General features: G+C 43.6%; 1 protein-coding gene across 3 annotated transcripts; it reads right to left on the bottom strand.

Moving 5' to 3' along the window:
- Positions 1-3,451: 3,451 nt before the first annotated feature.
- Positions 3,452-11,911, bottom strand: LOC147306712 (uncharacterized). 3 transcript variants are annotated; one of them, XM_086275290.1, is made up of 7 exons: positions 11,863-11,911; positions 10,959-11,027; positions 10,512-10,583; positions 6,535-7,549; positions 5,762-5,914; positions 5,322-5,411; positions 3,452-4,847 (listed from the first exon to the last, which is right to left on the bottom strand). In XM_086275290.1, exons 4-7 carry the CDS (start codon positions 7,537-7,539, stop codon positions 4,539-4,541), a joined length of 1,557 nt encoding a protein of 518 aa, XP_086131416.1. In that variant the 5' UTR covers positions 7,540-7,549; positions 10,512-10,583; positions 10,959-11,027; positions 11,863-11,911; the 3' UTR covers positions 3,452-4,538. The 3 variants fall into 3 exon arrangements, with proteins under 3 accessions (XP_086131416.1, XP_086131417.1, XP_086131418.1); XM_086275291.1 differs by lacking the exon at positions 11,863-11,911 and having other exon boundaries at positions 10,959-11,286; XM_086275292.1 differs by lacking the exons at positions 10,512-10,583; positions 10,959-11,027; positions 11,863-11,911 and adding an exon at positions 7,874-9,828.
- Positions 11,912-15,290: the final 3,379 nt, after the last annotated feature.

The raw sequence follows: 15,290 nt of genomic DNA, 5'->3' as shown, positions 1-15,290 counted from the left end.
GGAGGACAGGCTCAGGGTCCGAGTCCTCCCCAGTGATGGAGAATTGCCTGGACAGGGCGTCTGGCTTTACGTTCCGTGTTCCTGGCCTGTAGGTGATAGTGAAGTCAAAACGAGCGAAAAACAGTGCCCACCTGGCTTGCCGGGAATTGAGACGTCTAGCCGAGCGCAGGTACTCCAGATTCTTGTGATCCGTCCAGACGATGAATGGTTGTGCTGCTCCCTCCAACCAATGTCTCCACTCCTCCAGGGCCAGCTTGACGGCCAGAAGCTCCCGGTCCCCGATGTCATAGTTACACTCTGCTGGGGAGAGACGGCGAGAATAAAAGGCACACGGGTGCAGCTTACCGTTCATCTGTTGAGACAGAACTGCCCCAACCCCGGAGTCCGACGCGTCCACTTCCACAACGAACTGCCGTGTAAGGTCCGGTTGCCGGAGTATGGGAGCGGTGGTGAACCTGTCCTTGAGCAGGGCGAAGGCTCGCTGAGCGGCAGAATCCCACTGGAAGGGAACCTTGGGAGAGGTGAGTTTAGTGAGAGGGAGAGCGATTCTGCTGAAATCACGAATGAACCGTCTGTAAAAGTTGGCGAATCCCAAAAAACGTTGCACTTGGCGGCGATCAGGAGGAGTAGGCCATTCCACCACAGCCCGCACTTTCTCCGGATCAGTCCGCAAGTCCCCCTTCTCGATAATGTGGCCCAGAAAACTCACTGACGCCACGTGGAAATCGCACTTCTCCCCCTTCACAAAGAGCCGGTTCTCCAGAAGGCGTAGCAGGACCTGCCGGACATGGACCTTGTGCTCCTCGAGTGTCTTAGAAAAGATCAAGATGTCATCCAAGTACACAAATACACAACGGTTAACAAAATCACGAAGGACATCATTAACCATCGCCTGAAACACTGCGGGGGCGTTAGTCAGCCCAAACGGCATCACGAGATACTCAAAGTGGCCCCGATGCGTATTGAACGCGGTCTTCCACTCATCCCCCTCCCTGATGCGCACCAGGTGGTAAGCGTTGCGCAGATCCAGCTTGGTAAAGACGGTCATGCCTTGAAGCAGTTCAAAGGCGGAGGAAAGCAACGGCAAAGGGTATTTGTTCTTAACAGTGATCTGATTAAGGCCCCGAAAGTCAATACACGGCCGCAGCGAACCATCCTTCTTATCCACGAAAAAAAAACCCAGCCGCGACAGGGGAAGAGGAGGGGCGAATCAACCCTGCCGCCAGCGACTCCGAGATGTAACGCTCCATAGCATCCCTCTCAGGCCGGGAGAGGCTGTACAGGCGGCTAGACGGCAGCGGAGCTCCAGGAAGAAGATCGACGGCACAATCGTACGGGCAGATCATGATAAACCCGCGGAACCATCGAGAGGTCCGGGGCGTCCGACGGCGAGGCCGTGGGTGGGAGCGAAACGGGGGAAGCCGCAGCCCGGAGGCAGTTCATATGGCAGGCCACACTCCAACCTAGTACGGCACCCTTCTCCCAGTCGATATGCGGGTTGTGGAGGACAAGCCAGGGGTGACCCAGAACCAGCGGAGTGAGAGGAGCCTTAAACGAAAAAAAACAAATCCTTTCTGCGTGATTGCCAGAGAGAGATAATGAAAGGAATTCAGAAACATGAGTGATGTCAGGCAGGCGCTGGCCCGACAGTGCGTGAACGCGGAGGGGGCGTGACAGAGGCTCCAAGGCGATGTTCAGTTTGGCAGCGAGTGAGGTGTCAATAAAGTTCTGCTCAGCCCCAGAGTCAATGAGAACGGAGAGAGAATGAGAAACAGTCCGAACACGCAGAGTAGCCGGCAAAAGAAGCCTGGGGAGAGGGCTTTCACTCGACAGATCGCCCACCAGCACCCTCACGATCACTGGTGAGCGCGCCCTTTTGCCAGCGTTGGGCAGGAGGAGACAGAGTGGCCTTTACGGCTGCAATAAACGCACTCACCGGAGGCAAGACGGCGCTGGCGCTCCGCGGGCGACAGCCGTGAGCGCCCAAGCTGCATGGGCTCTTCCCCATCCCCGGTGTCGGCGTCACACGACCCATGGGCTGCAGTAGGGGTCCCACAAAAGTCCAGCGGGGCATGCCCCGAACGCGCGCGTGCGCTCCGATGTGCGCGCACCTGATCGTCCACCCGCATACACAAAACCAGAAGCGCATCCAGGGAGGAAGGCAGTTCACGGAGCATTAGTTCATTCTTTATTTCCTCATTAATATTAGTGAGCAATGCACTTTTAAGGGCCTCTTCCCCCCATTTCGCCTGTTCAGCCAAGGTAGAAAAGTCAATAGAAAAATCAGCCATGCTGCGTTTACCTTGTTTAAGCGCAAGCAAGCGCTGGCCGGCGGTGGCAGTTGTGGCTTTCCTGTCAAACACACCTTTAAACTTAGTAAGAAAGTCAGAAAAGGTGATGTCCGGCTCCACCTGAAGCGCAGCTTGAGCCCAGGTTAGAGCACGGTCCTGGAGTAACTGGACGATATAAGCGATTTTCGCACCATCAGTAGAAAAGGTTTGCGGTTGCTGGCGAAACTGAAGGGCACACTGAGTGAGAAAACCAGCACATTTATCAATCTCTCCCGTGAAAGCCCTGGGAGTAGGGAGGAATCTGTCAACGTGAACAGGTGGCGCGACACTTACAGCTGGAACTGGCACCTCCAACGGAGGAGCGGCGACCAGAGGAGCGGCCGGTAGCGGTGTTAGCCGAGCCACGGCCTGTGTGAGGTTCGCGAGCTCTGCTCGAAGGTGAATGAACATCTGCTCGTGGCGTGCCAGCATCGCGGCCAAAGTGGCGAGGGTGGGAGTCGAGACCGCTGAGTCTGCTGAATCCATTTCCGTGGCTGGATGATTCTGTCACGATCTGGTACAGGGATTCAAGCGCAGAGCGGTAAGGTATCTCCAAGGTGTGGTTTATTTACAGTGCAGTGCAATATATGTACAGTGAAGGGATCCAAAACTCCGGGGGGGAAATCACAGGGTAACTCGCTCACGTCTTCTTCTCTCACACTCACACACTTTCCCACAGCAGGGAGGTCGCAGGTCCGGGGGGGGGAATCTGAAGCAGACGAGAAGGCAGGTCACCAACTAATCACAAGTCACGGATATGAAGCACAAGAGCTGTGAGAAAACTAACGTTAGGGGTACAATCATCCAGCGACAAGAGGATCTGTGTTCCAGCCTCAAATAGTGCTCCCGGTGATGATGGGTGAGTGTTGTCAGGTGTGTGTGTGGGCCAAGGGCGGGAGCCCACAGTGAGCTCCGCCCAGGCAGAGAGGGAGAAAACAGCAACAGCAATTGTAGCCTTGTGGGGCCGACCGGGCAGGCACGGAGACCATGACAAATCCACTGAACTTTTGCAGAAAAAAATATAGAATAGAATAGATTAATCCTTTAATTGTCCCACAAGGAGAAATTTGGTATGTACACTGAAAAAAATATGTTGTTGGATTTACTTAATTCAATGGTGGACATTTGTTGCACACAGATGCTTTGCTTTGGCAGCAAATGAAAAAATTGTGTTAAATTAACACAAGTTATTCACTTTCAATAAACCTATAAATTTTGTGTTGATAAAATGTGACTGAGACATGTTCTGTTGAAGTAATTTGAAGTCTTGGAATATTTTATTCTTACATAATTTTCTCACTTTAATCCAACACTATTGAGTAACTTTTACCCAACACTAATTGGTCACTTAAATACTACACGTTATCTTCGTTTAACAATGTGTTATTATATTCTAGTATCAAGTACACATTTTTTAATGTAAGCTTTATAACATATTGCACTGTTCTCTTTCAAGATGGTAACCTGAGTGGGGAGAAAAAATAAATAAACTAAAAGGTCTAATATCTATGCCATGATTGACTTGACAAAACACAGAAAAACACAGGTTACCTTTTTGAAAGAGAACAGTAATACAAAAAATTCTGCTTAAGGTTTTAAGATTAAATGAACAATTACAATTGTAAATAATTTAACATAATGTTAGTTACCATTAACTCTAAAATTACTGGATTGGGAAACACCTACCTATTAACCTTATCATTAACATTATGCATTTTGCCCTAATTACTAAAAAAAGAAAAAAATACCACTTGCAAGTCAAAACCTTTATTAAAGAGCCACAGAAATAACAGTGATAGAGTGACTTAAAAAAATTTAACAAATACAAAAAAAGTTTCAAAAATTCCAGCAATGATCATAATGAAACATCTTGGTTTAAAACATAAAACCATCAAAGCAATCTTACACCAACTACATTAAACCTAAAATGCTGTTTCACATAGCCATGATGGGACTATTTGGGGTGAACAATCCTACATTTCTTCACTTTTAAAAACAAATAAACCAAAATCTAAAAATGCTGCCAATTAGAAAACTTGAACAGAGAGCAAAAAGGAAACAACAAAACCAAGCCAGGCCCCATCTATATGGCATTTACAAAGTACACAATAGTGAACACTGATTTGTCGTTGATATCGAACCTCCAAAATGCAGGAGAACAAGTGAGAGAGCAAACCACCTCACATGCCGAGCAACAGTGAACTTTCTTTACATGAGCAGTTTTGTCTTTAAATTTTGGGCTTTTCTTGAGAGCAGAGTTGCATCCAATTCCATTACCACCTTCTGAATGACCTCAAAGGTGTAGCGGAGCTGTGATGGGTAACTCATGTTCAACGAGTAAAACAGTCCAAAAAGCATGGCAACTGCAAGGGCCACACTATCCAAATCCTGAAGAACCACCACACCCTCGATGATGATGCCAACATCAGGACAGTCATTGCCTGGCGTATCTCTGGAGACATAAATGCCCACCGTTGTTTTCTCTATAGCAGTCAGTGCAGTGGCCTCGGTCATGTCCTGGTTAAAGATAAAACATTTCTTTAAGATTCCTTTTTTAGACAAATCCTCTTTTTTACATTCAGTGCCCTGTCATGCTGCCATTCATGATCTGTTTCTAAACGAAAAAAACAACAACAACAAATAGAACACACACACACAAAGTTTTTTTTGTTTTTTTTTATTTTAAATGAAGGGCATTCAAGGTCTACATTAGTCTTTTGTTAGAAAGTCATTGGCCCACCAGCAAGCCAGGCTATGTCACTCAGAAGAATTTAGATTTTCTTTCAGCCTCACAGTTGGGCAATTTTTTTTCCAAACAAAAGCGATGTAGCGAACAAGTTTAACCTTTTGTTTTAATCTCAGTGTTAGAATCTCTTTGCCATATTATTAAAGAGGACTACTAGGCCTGCCTAGTCCAAGGAGAATTAAATGGCTATCTGAATACATTTTGAAAAACGTTGCAAAGCCACAATCTACTCATAAAACACTCACCATGTACTCCTGCACCAAGATGTCAGGATTTTCATTCAGATAGAAGCACAGTCCTTTGATGAGGGACTCCCTTCGAGCATCAATGTCATCCTTAAGAATTATAACAAAGAAAAAAAATAGATAAATTTTCAGTAGCATAGAAGAAAGTGATCAAAGACAGTGTTTTTGAACCAGTCATCAACATGCAACACCAGCAAAACAATTTTCAAAAGTTTGACATGATTTTTAGGGAGTGGACTAAATAGTTTCCAGATCATATAAAAAAGATCAATTTTTCACAGTGGGACACTAAATGCATGACGAAAATGATAGGGTCCTTTCAGTAGAATTGGTACTCACAAGTAAAAGTTGAGCTTTGCAAAGGATGCAACGTATAAATCTTTTACTGACCTAATGCAATGCATATACACTTTGTAGTTAAATAATTTAAAAGTTCTTACTGTCATCATGGCAGTTACATCCTTTATCTTCCTGCCCTGCTCCCCTGATCGCGTTGCAAACACTTTCAGGAGACTTTCGGAGAGATAGTCAAGCTGCGACAGAAACCTTGACTGTAAAGTCATGGTTGTGATGCGTTTGAACTCTGCGTTTATCTGAAACAACATGAAATTATTTTCAAATAATGGCTGGTATAGAGCATAGTTCTTCATCTGGACTCTGCTATGCAATATATGGACACACATCCTAATAAAGTCAAGCACTCCCATATGAAAAAGAAATAGAAAAAACTTATTAAAGACTTGCATCAGATTTGGCTTGCTTGATATAGTAAATCACATAAGACTTATATGATTTACTCATGAAAGTGGCCACTTTCATATATTATTTTAGTAAGTATCCAAAAGTTTCATTTATATAATTTTTCAAGGGATCTTATATCTGTTTTCTCTCATGTATGCTTTTCATACAAGTTTCACAAAAGACAGATACAAACTTTAGAATATTTATATATATCTTTTCCATATGGACTACCTTTACACATTAACACATCTATGACACAACTAGTTAATCCTCTTGAGGCAGGCGTTGCCGATTTGCAACAGTTAAAAACTAACAACCTGATTACCCCACATACATATTTTATGAGGTTTTTTTTTTACTCAGAAGTACCACTGCGGGACTTGGTTGTGCATTAGCAACAAAAACTTAATTTGAGCCTGAGAGGGTTAATGCATTTTTTTTTTTGCTGTCCTCTTTTCCGTACTTAAATTACCTCTGCTGGGAAGAAAAGAGCCGGCCATCTCTCTTGTACATTTCTGATCATGGGAGCATCAAAAATGACTTCTTGTCTTCTCAATGCATATGTTCTGTTCATTTTATCCATGACTGTCTCTCTGTTGTTGCGCCTCTTCACATCGGAAAGGAGTTCAACCCTCATCTTCTCAAGGGACTGTTCACTTTCTCCAAGTGGAAAAGAGGGGCAGTAATCCACTTCACCCCTCTTTGGTCGCTTAACGGCAGAAGCAGGGGAACATTTCTCAGCTGGCTTATTTTTCAAAGAATTCACACATACTTCAGGACATCCTATTTTGCGGAGATTTGTGCGGTAGTTTGATAACTTGTATTTGAGGCTCAACTTCCATCCCGCATAGCCACTGTGTGAGCCTCTTTGTTTTAAACATGGATGCTTCAGGATGAGTGCCTCTGCAACTTGGTCAAACTTACTGTCTGTGAGGTAGACTGTGTGCTTGACTACCTCCTGGATTAAACCCTCCAAAATGTCGGACTTCAGCTTTGGATCAGGGATCAGCAGCATCCCATTTTCTTTGAAAGCTACATGGGCCTGCGCAAGCTTAATTTCAGCATCATATGTGAAATTGGGAATGCAGAACAAATCTGGCCACGAAGACCGTGATGATGTAGACTCTGGAGATGAAAGAGTCACGGTGCTGTCACCAGAAGTAGATGTGTCATCAAGAGCACTGGTTGATGGAAAAGAAAATGTGTCTTCACCTTGGTCTTGAGGTTGGAAGAATGTGTATACAATTTTGATTGTCGCTTTGTCTTGGATTTCTTCCATTGAAGTTAAGTTCACAAACTCGTTGCCAAAAAGTGTGTCCATGAACTGCAATCGGAAGGGTTCCATTATTTTGCACTGAGTCTTTATTTCAGCTTCCAGTTCAGCAACAGTTGAAGGCAGACCAGCAGAAATCATGACCCTCTGACTACTGTCTGGTCCAAGGATAACTCTGAGAATAGCTGGAGCTGTCATGTTCATTCTTCACTGTCTGTTAGGAAAGAATAGGAAAATGTAATTACAATCAGTTTTATAACAAACCTCATATTTTATCATTATAACACTAATACAACTTAACTCTGAGAAAAAACAAAACAAAACAACACCAGTTAGTGTGCCCAAGGTATCCCATACACATTTATATGTGACAGCACCGTGCACCGTGCACACTTTTTCAACAGTCCTTCCTTTTCTTTAATCACATCCACCAGTGCATGATGTTACCAATTCCATCACGATTTCCCACGCAAACAAGGTTAAACATGGAGGTACAACATACTTATCACCCAGCACAATTGTTTTTAAATGATCTTACCCAAAGACACAGATTGATCTCTTCAAGGTCACCATCTGCATACCTCCAACTGCATAGGCAGCCAGTGGGTATTCATCAGCCAGTTCCGAGACTTCCACAAGAGCAAGTTCTCGTGCCGGAGATGGAGTCAGCTGAAAGGCTCCATAATGCTCACAATACCATCCACACAGCAGTTTTAACACAAAAAATAGTCCCTGCTGCAAAATGCATATTTGATGGATTTCCCCAAATTCAGGCAAGCCACCACAAGAACCATATGCCACTATCATACCAGGCCTGTATTGTATTCCCTTCCTACAAACATTTTTTGCAATGTGTATTTCAGATACAAAAGGATTTCTCTGTTTGAAAGCTTGAGCTAGCTCTTCCTTTAAAACATCTAATGGGACAGTGGATGCTTCTGACACATCCAGCAGTGGTTTATCAATACTTGGAGAGGACAGGTGATAACCAATCATAAACTGATGCTTCACAGCCAAAGACAGAGGGACGTTTTTAAAGCAACTGGTGTGTTTCATAATCTTTTTAAAGAAACTGTGCTTAGCCTCAAATCTAATGGTCCAAAGTCCCACGAGAGGCCCAAAAAGCTGAATTAGTTGTGGGTAATGCTCTATGTAGTGGTGTTTAGGCAGCAATTTGTTGTTAGGAAACACCTCTTGATACCTTTGTCGATGATCTGAAATTTTGCTCTCAAGGTAAGCAATAGACTCTTCACTGTGAACTGGAGAAACCACTAGCTCAACAATCTGTTTTAGATCCAACAAGACCTGCCATACTGGCTCATGTTCAGGGATTTTGGGGCCTATCAGAAATGGGAGTAGTCTTAACAAGCACCAGTTTTCATGGGCATTGCCCCCTATGGTTTTCCTGCTTGAAAGATTTTGTGGCAAAGTATGAGGCTTATTGGTTTTGTCTGTCCACTTGTATGGGAAATGCAATATGGAATTGTTTATATCATCCAAGGAGATATACTTCTTTGATATCAGTAACTTGAGGCAATGTGCTATTTCAACAGGCACAATGCCTTCAAAGAGATCATGGGCAATGTCAGGAGGGTAGCCACTGACAACATGAAAATGAGAAAGTGCTCCAGTAAAAGGACAGCCTCTTTTAACTCCAAAATAGCTAGTGCCACTATCTATGGCTGCTCTGACATGGGTTTCATGTGTTTCTTTTGTTCTGAGAATGAAAGTTCCTGACCTGACCTCATGTGATTGAATGTCTGAAGCAGTTGCTGTACAAAAACGACAAATGAAGGGGCCTGTAAAGTTCTCAACAAAGCCTGCTATTCCATGTGCTCCTAAATTGTCAGCAGCAATAATCTGCACTGTCCCCTTCAGAGATTTGTCCAGTTGAGGGACAAAAATTCCATCAACTTCCAAAGACCTTAGGTCGTGTAATAGGGGCTCTAATACCTTGTCATACCCAAATGATTTTACGTTGTCAGTTTTGCACAAAATGCACAGGAAAATTGAGGATAAATTAGAATGAGAATCTGGGGGTAGATTATTCAGTACCCAGTACACAGCACAAAGTTTGTGAGTTTTGCGGGAGGTGCCCAAAGGGTTACAGACCTCAAAGTCATCAGCATACAAAGTTATGGATAAACTTAGCTCTTCCCCTGAAAACAAAGTATTTTCCTTACAATGCAGACCATCCTTATAAGACCTGTACAATATTTCTTTTCCTATCAAAGTCTCCCTTCGTGTTTCATGAATTCTAACTATCTTGTCCACAATATCTTTCCTACTCAGCAGCACTCGCAGGGATTCTAGGATGGGAATATACTGCAATGTTTTGTTTTCTTTCACATCTAAAATATATTCAACTGGTTCAACAACATTAAAATTTTCCTTGTAATATTGATTACGTTGATATGAAGAACTCAATGGCCCACCCTTTTCTATGGCCTTATTTAGAGGATTTGCTAACCACAGAGAAGTAGTGATTTCCTCTATGACAGCTCTGTCAACTTGAAGGTTGTTCTTCTTAAAAATGTCCACTAGAACACCTTCAGCATGAGATTTTGAGAGACAGTCGCTTAAGTGATGAAGTTCTACCAAAAAATCATTAATTGCTCTGCTTGGTACATTAGAAAAATGTTCCAATTTTAATAAAGCTGCTGCCAAACTGTGCTCAATTACATTGGGGAGGTTATGTGAAGCATCAGCACTGCTACCAGGCTGAGCACCCTCACCAATGTGTTCATCAAAGGTACTGGAGGCAGATTCTGGATAAGCAACTGTGTCTGATACTACTATTCCTGGTTTAAGATTTTTTACTGAATAACACCTGTGTTTCCTACTCTTGTGGGATCTAAAAGATCCGAAGACGTTTGTTTTGAATTTGCAGTCCAAAAACATACAAGTTACAACCTCATTTTTCTTCAAGTGGGCATTAATGTGAGTCCAGTAATCTCTCTCAGACACAAGATCCTTACAAGAACACAAATGACAGCTAAATGTACATCCCTGTGACTGATGACTATTTTTAACAGCGTGGCATCTATTCAAATGAATTAATAGTGCATTCCATGTTTTAGAACTGCATGGACAGCTTGCATGAACACATGGAATACGATTATTATTTCCAAAGTGCCTATGTCTCACTCGATAATGTTTCAGAATATGTGACCTACTTGGAAAAACTGAAGGGCAGGTCTTACATTGCCACATTTACTATGTCACTGCAACACTTCTAGCACCATTCACTGTAAAAGAGAAAATAAAGAAGGAGTGAGGTGTAGTGAGGACAAAATGGTGTTTGATATTTCAAGGATGCATTATTGAATGAAGAGAACAACAATGGGAAGGTATACACAACAGTAAAAGGATGAACCCTTAAATCTAATGATGACTCTCTAAATTACGTATGACAAGCAATTCACAAAGTGTAATATTAATAACCCAATTTTTGGACAGAGTTAAACAAATTACTGATTGCAAAGAGATTGCATAAATGATAGCTGTACTTAGAATTCATATATTTAATAGTGCTTGAGTGTACTGTACTGCATATATTTGCATATTATCGGTATCATAATTAATTACGAAAACTTTGACAAAATACAATGTCACGTTCTTACCACAACAACTCAAACCCCCGATCCAGCAGCTTACTTCAAGTGAAATGCGAATAGACTTTGTCTCTCAATCTGCAGCAAAAAAAAAAAAAAAAAAAAAAGGCGTTGAGGGGCGTAAGCTAACTTAATGCCGCCGATTACATTAGCAGAGGTGGTTTGATAGTCAAAGGCTACGTCACACTGTGCGCCACGTTATTGTTTCGGTGAAATGAATTTCTACAATACTGTTAATTCTACTCTCTGCAGTGCTTAAATGCTTACATATACACACAGTTACTGTCCCTCCACACATACGACTTGGTTCCGCTTCTATGCCCCAGCTTTGTTTACTTTTTCCCACCGAGGCTTCTAGACTTCTGATTGGCCAACATTTCTGCACGGTTAGGCATATATCGCCACCTGCTGCTTTGGGATGTTCAAAGCAGCAACAAAAGTCGCCTTGAGGCGACTTTTGTTGTGATTTGGCGCTATATAAATAAAATTGAATTGAATTGAATTGAAATTGAAATAATAGCGTTTTCCTTCATTTCTGCCTTTATGTGTGGACGGGATTATTTTTTAAAACGAAAACGGAAAATCTCCGTTTTCAAAAATACCCGTGTATGCGTGGACGTAGCCAAAATCTCACCACGGTGCAATACACACTGTTGAATAATGTAACTGAACAGTCATTTTGCAAACTAATTGAAATTCAAGACCAAACAATGTTAGAGTTAAGTTAATTGCAACTTAACGGCTCCTTGTCAAAAAAAAAATTCAAATGAAAACGCGCCAATTCTTTATTTAACGTTAACGTTACATGGTGACACACTATACATTAAACCACATTTGGGTGTAATTTTGAAAATATTCATTCAGAAAATCAACATATATACCAAAAAAAAAGTAGTGGCAGGCAGCAACTTACCAAAAAAGTAGTGGCGGGCAGCACGACGTTACTGAGATGGCGGCAGTCCTCACCCACGATCAAAAGAACGCAAGATGAAATTACGTGCGATATCGCGAGATTTGACATTGCTTCATTATTGTCTTACTTCACTTGAACGTGATATGAACAAATTAATGTACCTTCTCTGCATATCATGTAGTTTCTACACTAAATAGTTACACCTAACCTTAAAACATGAGGTACTTGTGTTAAATACACGCAAGATGCTAATATAAATCCAAGAGATGGCCAGTCCCTTTTTTTCAGTGTATATGTAACAGCAGAAAAAAACAAAACACCAAAAGGTAACCTGCAATTCTGCAAACTAATCCAATACTTTATCTTTCTGACCTTAAATAAGAGAATTTAGAAATTAAACTTACTTGCTTTATTGCATCTATGATCAAAGTGTTTACATGCTGTACTCTGTTTTAATAATCAAGGAAGCAGCAAAGCAGGAAAAGACATCTTGAAGCAAAAAAGTAAAACAAGCAAATGACTCGGGTATTACTTCAACCAAATATGTAGCATTTCTTTTCTTTATTTCAAATTTGGCATCAACTTTGCTATACTTGGCTGTTATTTATCGGAGGCTTTATGCTTGAAGGAATTTAGTTGTTGACACTGAACCTGCAGAATGCACATAGGAATTGGTAATCGTTCTTTCTGAACTTTGGAGTTTTCCCACAGCTGTTTTGTTTTACTTTTACATCATCTTAGATTGGTGATCATAACTTCTGCGCTGGAAATCACTGATGAAATACTAAAAAAAAGGCACAAATGGCTTATTTTAACCTCATCAAATAAAGGTTTTTGCCTAAAGAGATGTAACAGAACCTAATCAAGTTATACAGAACATGATCATATTTTCTTTGATTAGATTTAAGGTTCCCTAAAGAATCATTAGTTGCTTCTAATGCAATTGATGCCCCCACTTCCTCCTTGGAAGTATCACAATAGTTACTAGAGTGCTTGGTGTAGGCAGATTTTCCCCCAATGGCTTTCTAGGTTAAAGAATGCGAATGCTGCAGCGGAGGCTGCCTCACCCACCCTGAGAAGAGGGACTTAGGTTACAGAATTAGAAGAGATGGGAGTGATAAATGGAGGGTGGTAAAGAGAGGGACAGTGTTAGCAAGAGAGCTTGGGAGAAAAGAAAAAAACCTGAGAGACTGAACGACACAGAGTGAGTTGGAAAGATGTAGTGAAACAGAAGGGATGTGTGATAGATGGCAAGGTGTGATGAAAGAGAGGAGGGAACCAGGGATGAAAAAAACAGATTGATCATCATGACATTACCCTCTGCAAATATGTGTGTGTGTTTGTGTATGCATCTATGTGTGCATGTCGACTTTTCCTCATCTTTTCCCACTTATGTTTTTATTTAGCTCTTATGGAGCTTTTTATGGAGATTATGAGTATTAACATGGCATAAACACATGGATAATTTAATGTATTTTGACACGTGCACAGAGTCACATGTACACATGGTTCTAAATTGTCTTCAGGCAAAAATGACAAAGCATATGTCTTGGAATGCAAGAAGAGAGTGGGGGGAAAAAAGGACGTGCTCATTCAGCTGTTTGCTTGTGTTTGCCCAACCTCCTTTATTTTGTGTGCACTTGTTTGGAATGATCGAAGTAAAACCATGTTAGTCTGATTGCATCGTGTACTTTTGAAGATTTGCCACATGCATTATGAAAATCTCCTGCTCATATAAAGTTTCCAGAGCTCATTCTAACGGAAGTAAAACCAGCTCAAAAAAAATAAACCCTGGAAAAGTGTGAGGAACCCTGTCACTCTACTGAATTGATCCAATATTGATTTTGCAGATTTAATTTAGTTCCTGCGTGAGGTTGAGAGGTACCGGCTAGATATAGTCGGGCTCACCTCTACACATGGCTTGGGCTCTGGAACCAGTCTCCTGGAGAGGGGCTGGACTCTGTCTCAGTCTGGAGTTGCCCCTGGTGAGAGGCGGCGGGCTGGGGTGGGTATCCTAATACCCCCTCGGCTTGCTGCCGGTACGTTGGGGTTTTTCCCGGTGGACGAGAGGGTTTGTTCCCTGCGCCTTAGGGTCGGGGAACGGGTCCTGACTGTCATCTGCGCTTATGCGCCGAGTGGCAGTTCAGAGTACCCAGCCTTCTTAGAGTCCCTGGGGGGGGTGCTGGAGGGTGCTCCACCTGGAGACTCTGTTGTCCTGCTGGGAGACTTCAATGCTCACGTGGGTAACGACAGCGAGACCTGGAGGGGCGTGATTGGGAGGAACGGCCTCCCTGATCTGAACCCGAGCGGTGCTCTGTTATTGGACTTCTGTGCTAACCACAGTTTGGCCATAACGAACACCCTGTTCGAACATAAGAGTGTCCATAAGTGCACGTGGCACCAGGACGCTCTAGGCCGTAGGTCGATAATCGATTTTGTAATCGTATCAGCAGACCTGCGACCATATGTTCTGGACACTCGGGTAAAGAGAGGGGCTGAGCTGTCAACTGATCACCACCTGGTGGTGAGTTGGATCAGGTGGTGGGGGAGGACGCTGGACAGACCTGGTGCACCTAAACGCGTAGTGAGGGTGTGCTGGGAACGTCTAGCAGAGGCCCCAGTCCGCGAGATCTTCAACGCACACCTCCGGCAGAGCTTCAACAGCATTCCGAGGGAGACCGGGGACATTGAGTCCGAATGGACCATGTTCAGCGTCTCCATTGCCGAAGCTGCTGCATTGAGCTGCGGCTGCAAGGTGGTAGGTGCCTGCCGTGGTGGTAATCCCCGAACCAAATGGTGGACACCAGAGGTGAAGGGAGCCACCAGGCTGAAGAAGGAGTCCTATCGGGCTTGGTTAGCCTGTGGGACTCCGGAGGCAGCCGACAGGTATCGACAGGCCAAGCGGAATGCGGCTCGGGCAGTGGCTGAAGCAAAAACTCGGGTGTGGGAGGAGTTCGGAGAGGCCATGGAAAAAGACTTTCGGACTGCCTCGAAGAGATTCTGGCAAACCGTCAGACGTCTCAGGAGGGGAAAGCGGTGCTCTACCTGCACTGTGTATAGTGCTGGCGGAGCGCTGCTGACGTCGACTGAGAAAATTGTCAGGCGGTGGAAGGAATACTTCGAAGACCTCCTTAATCCCACTGACACGTCTTCCGAGGAGGAAGCAGAGTCTGGGGATGAGGGGAATGACCCGCCAATTTCCGGGGGCGAGGTCACTGAGGCAGTTAAACAACTCCTTGGTGGCAGAGCCCCTGGTGTTGATGAGGTCCGCCCCGAGTTCCTGAAGGCTCTGGACGTTGTAGGGCTGTCCTGGTTGACACGCCTCTGCAATGTTGCGTGGAGATCAGGGGCAGTACCTGTGGACTGGCAGACCGGGGTGGTGGTCCCCATCTTTAAGAAAGGGGACCGGAGGGTGTGTTCCAACTACA

This window comes from Aulonocara sp. 'chitande type north' Nkhata Bay, linkage group LG19, assembly GCF_057382095.1.
Source record: "Aulonocara sp. 'chitande type north' Nkhata Bay isolate Kocher_YH1m ecotype deep benthic linkage group LG19, A_spYH_male_GT1.1, whole genome shotgun sequence".
Taxonomy (NCBI): Eukaryota; Metazoa; Chordata; class Actinopteri; order Cichliformes; family Cichlidae; genus Aulonocara; species Aulonocara sp. 'chitande type north' Nkhata Bay.
The sequence above is the reverse complement of the archived record's forward strand: the minus strand, read 5'-3'. Positions and strand labels throughout refer to the sequence as shown.

What these genes read in the sequence shown, in the direction of transcription:
- LOC147306712 (XM_086275290.1), bottom strand. Translation starts at nt 7,539, where the DNA reads ATGAACATGACAGCTCCAGCTATTCTCAGAGTTATCCTTGGACCAGAC. An exon ending in CTCTTTTCTTCCCAGCAGAG is followed by an intron (nt 5,915 to 6,534) that starts GTAATTTAAGTA and finishes ATGTTGTTTCAG; the next exon opens with ATAAACGCAGAGTTCAAACG. An exon ending in TCTTGGTGCAGGAGTACATG is followed by an intron (nt 4,848 to 5,321) that starts GTGAGTGTTTTA and finishes ATCTTTAACCAG; the next exon opens with GACATGACCGAGGCCACTGC.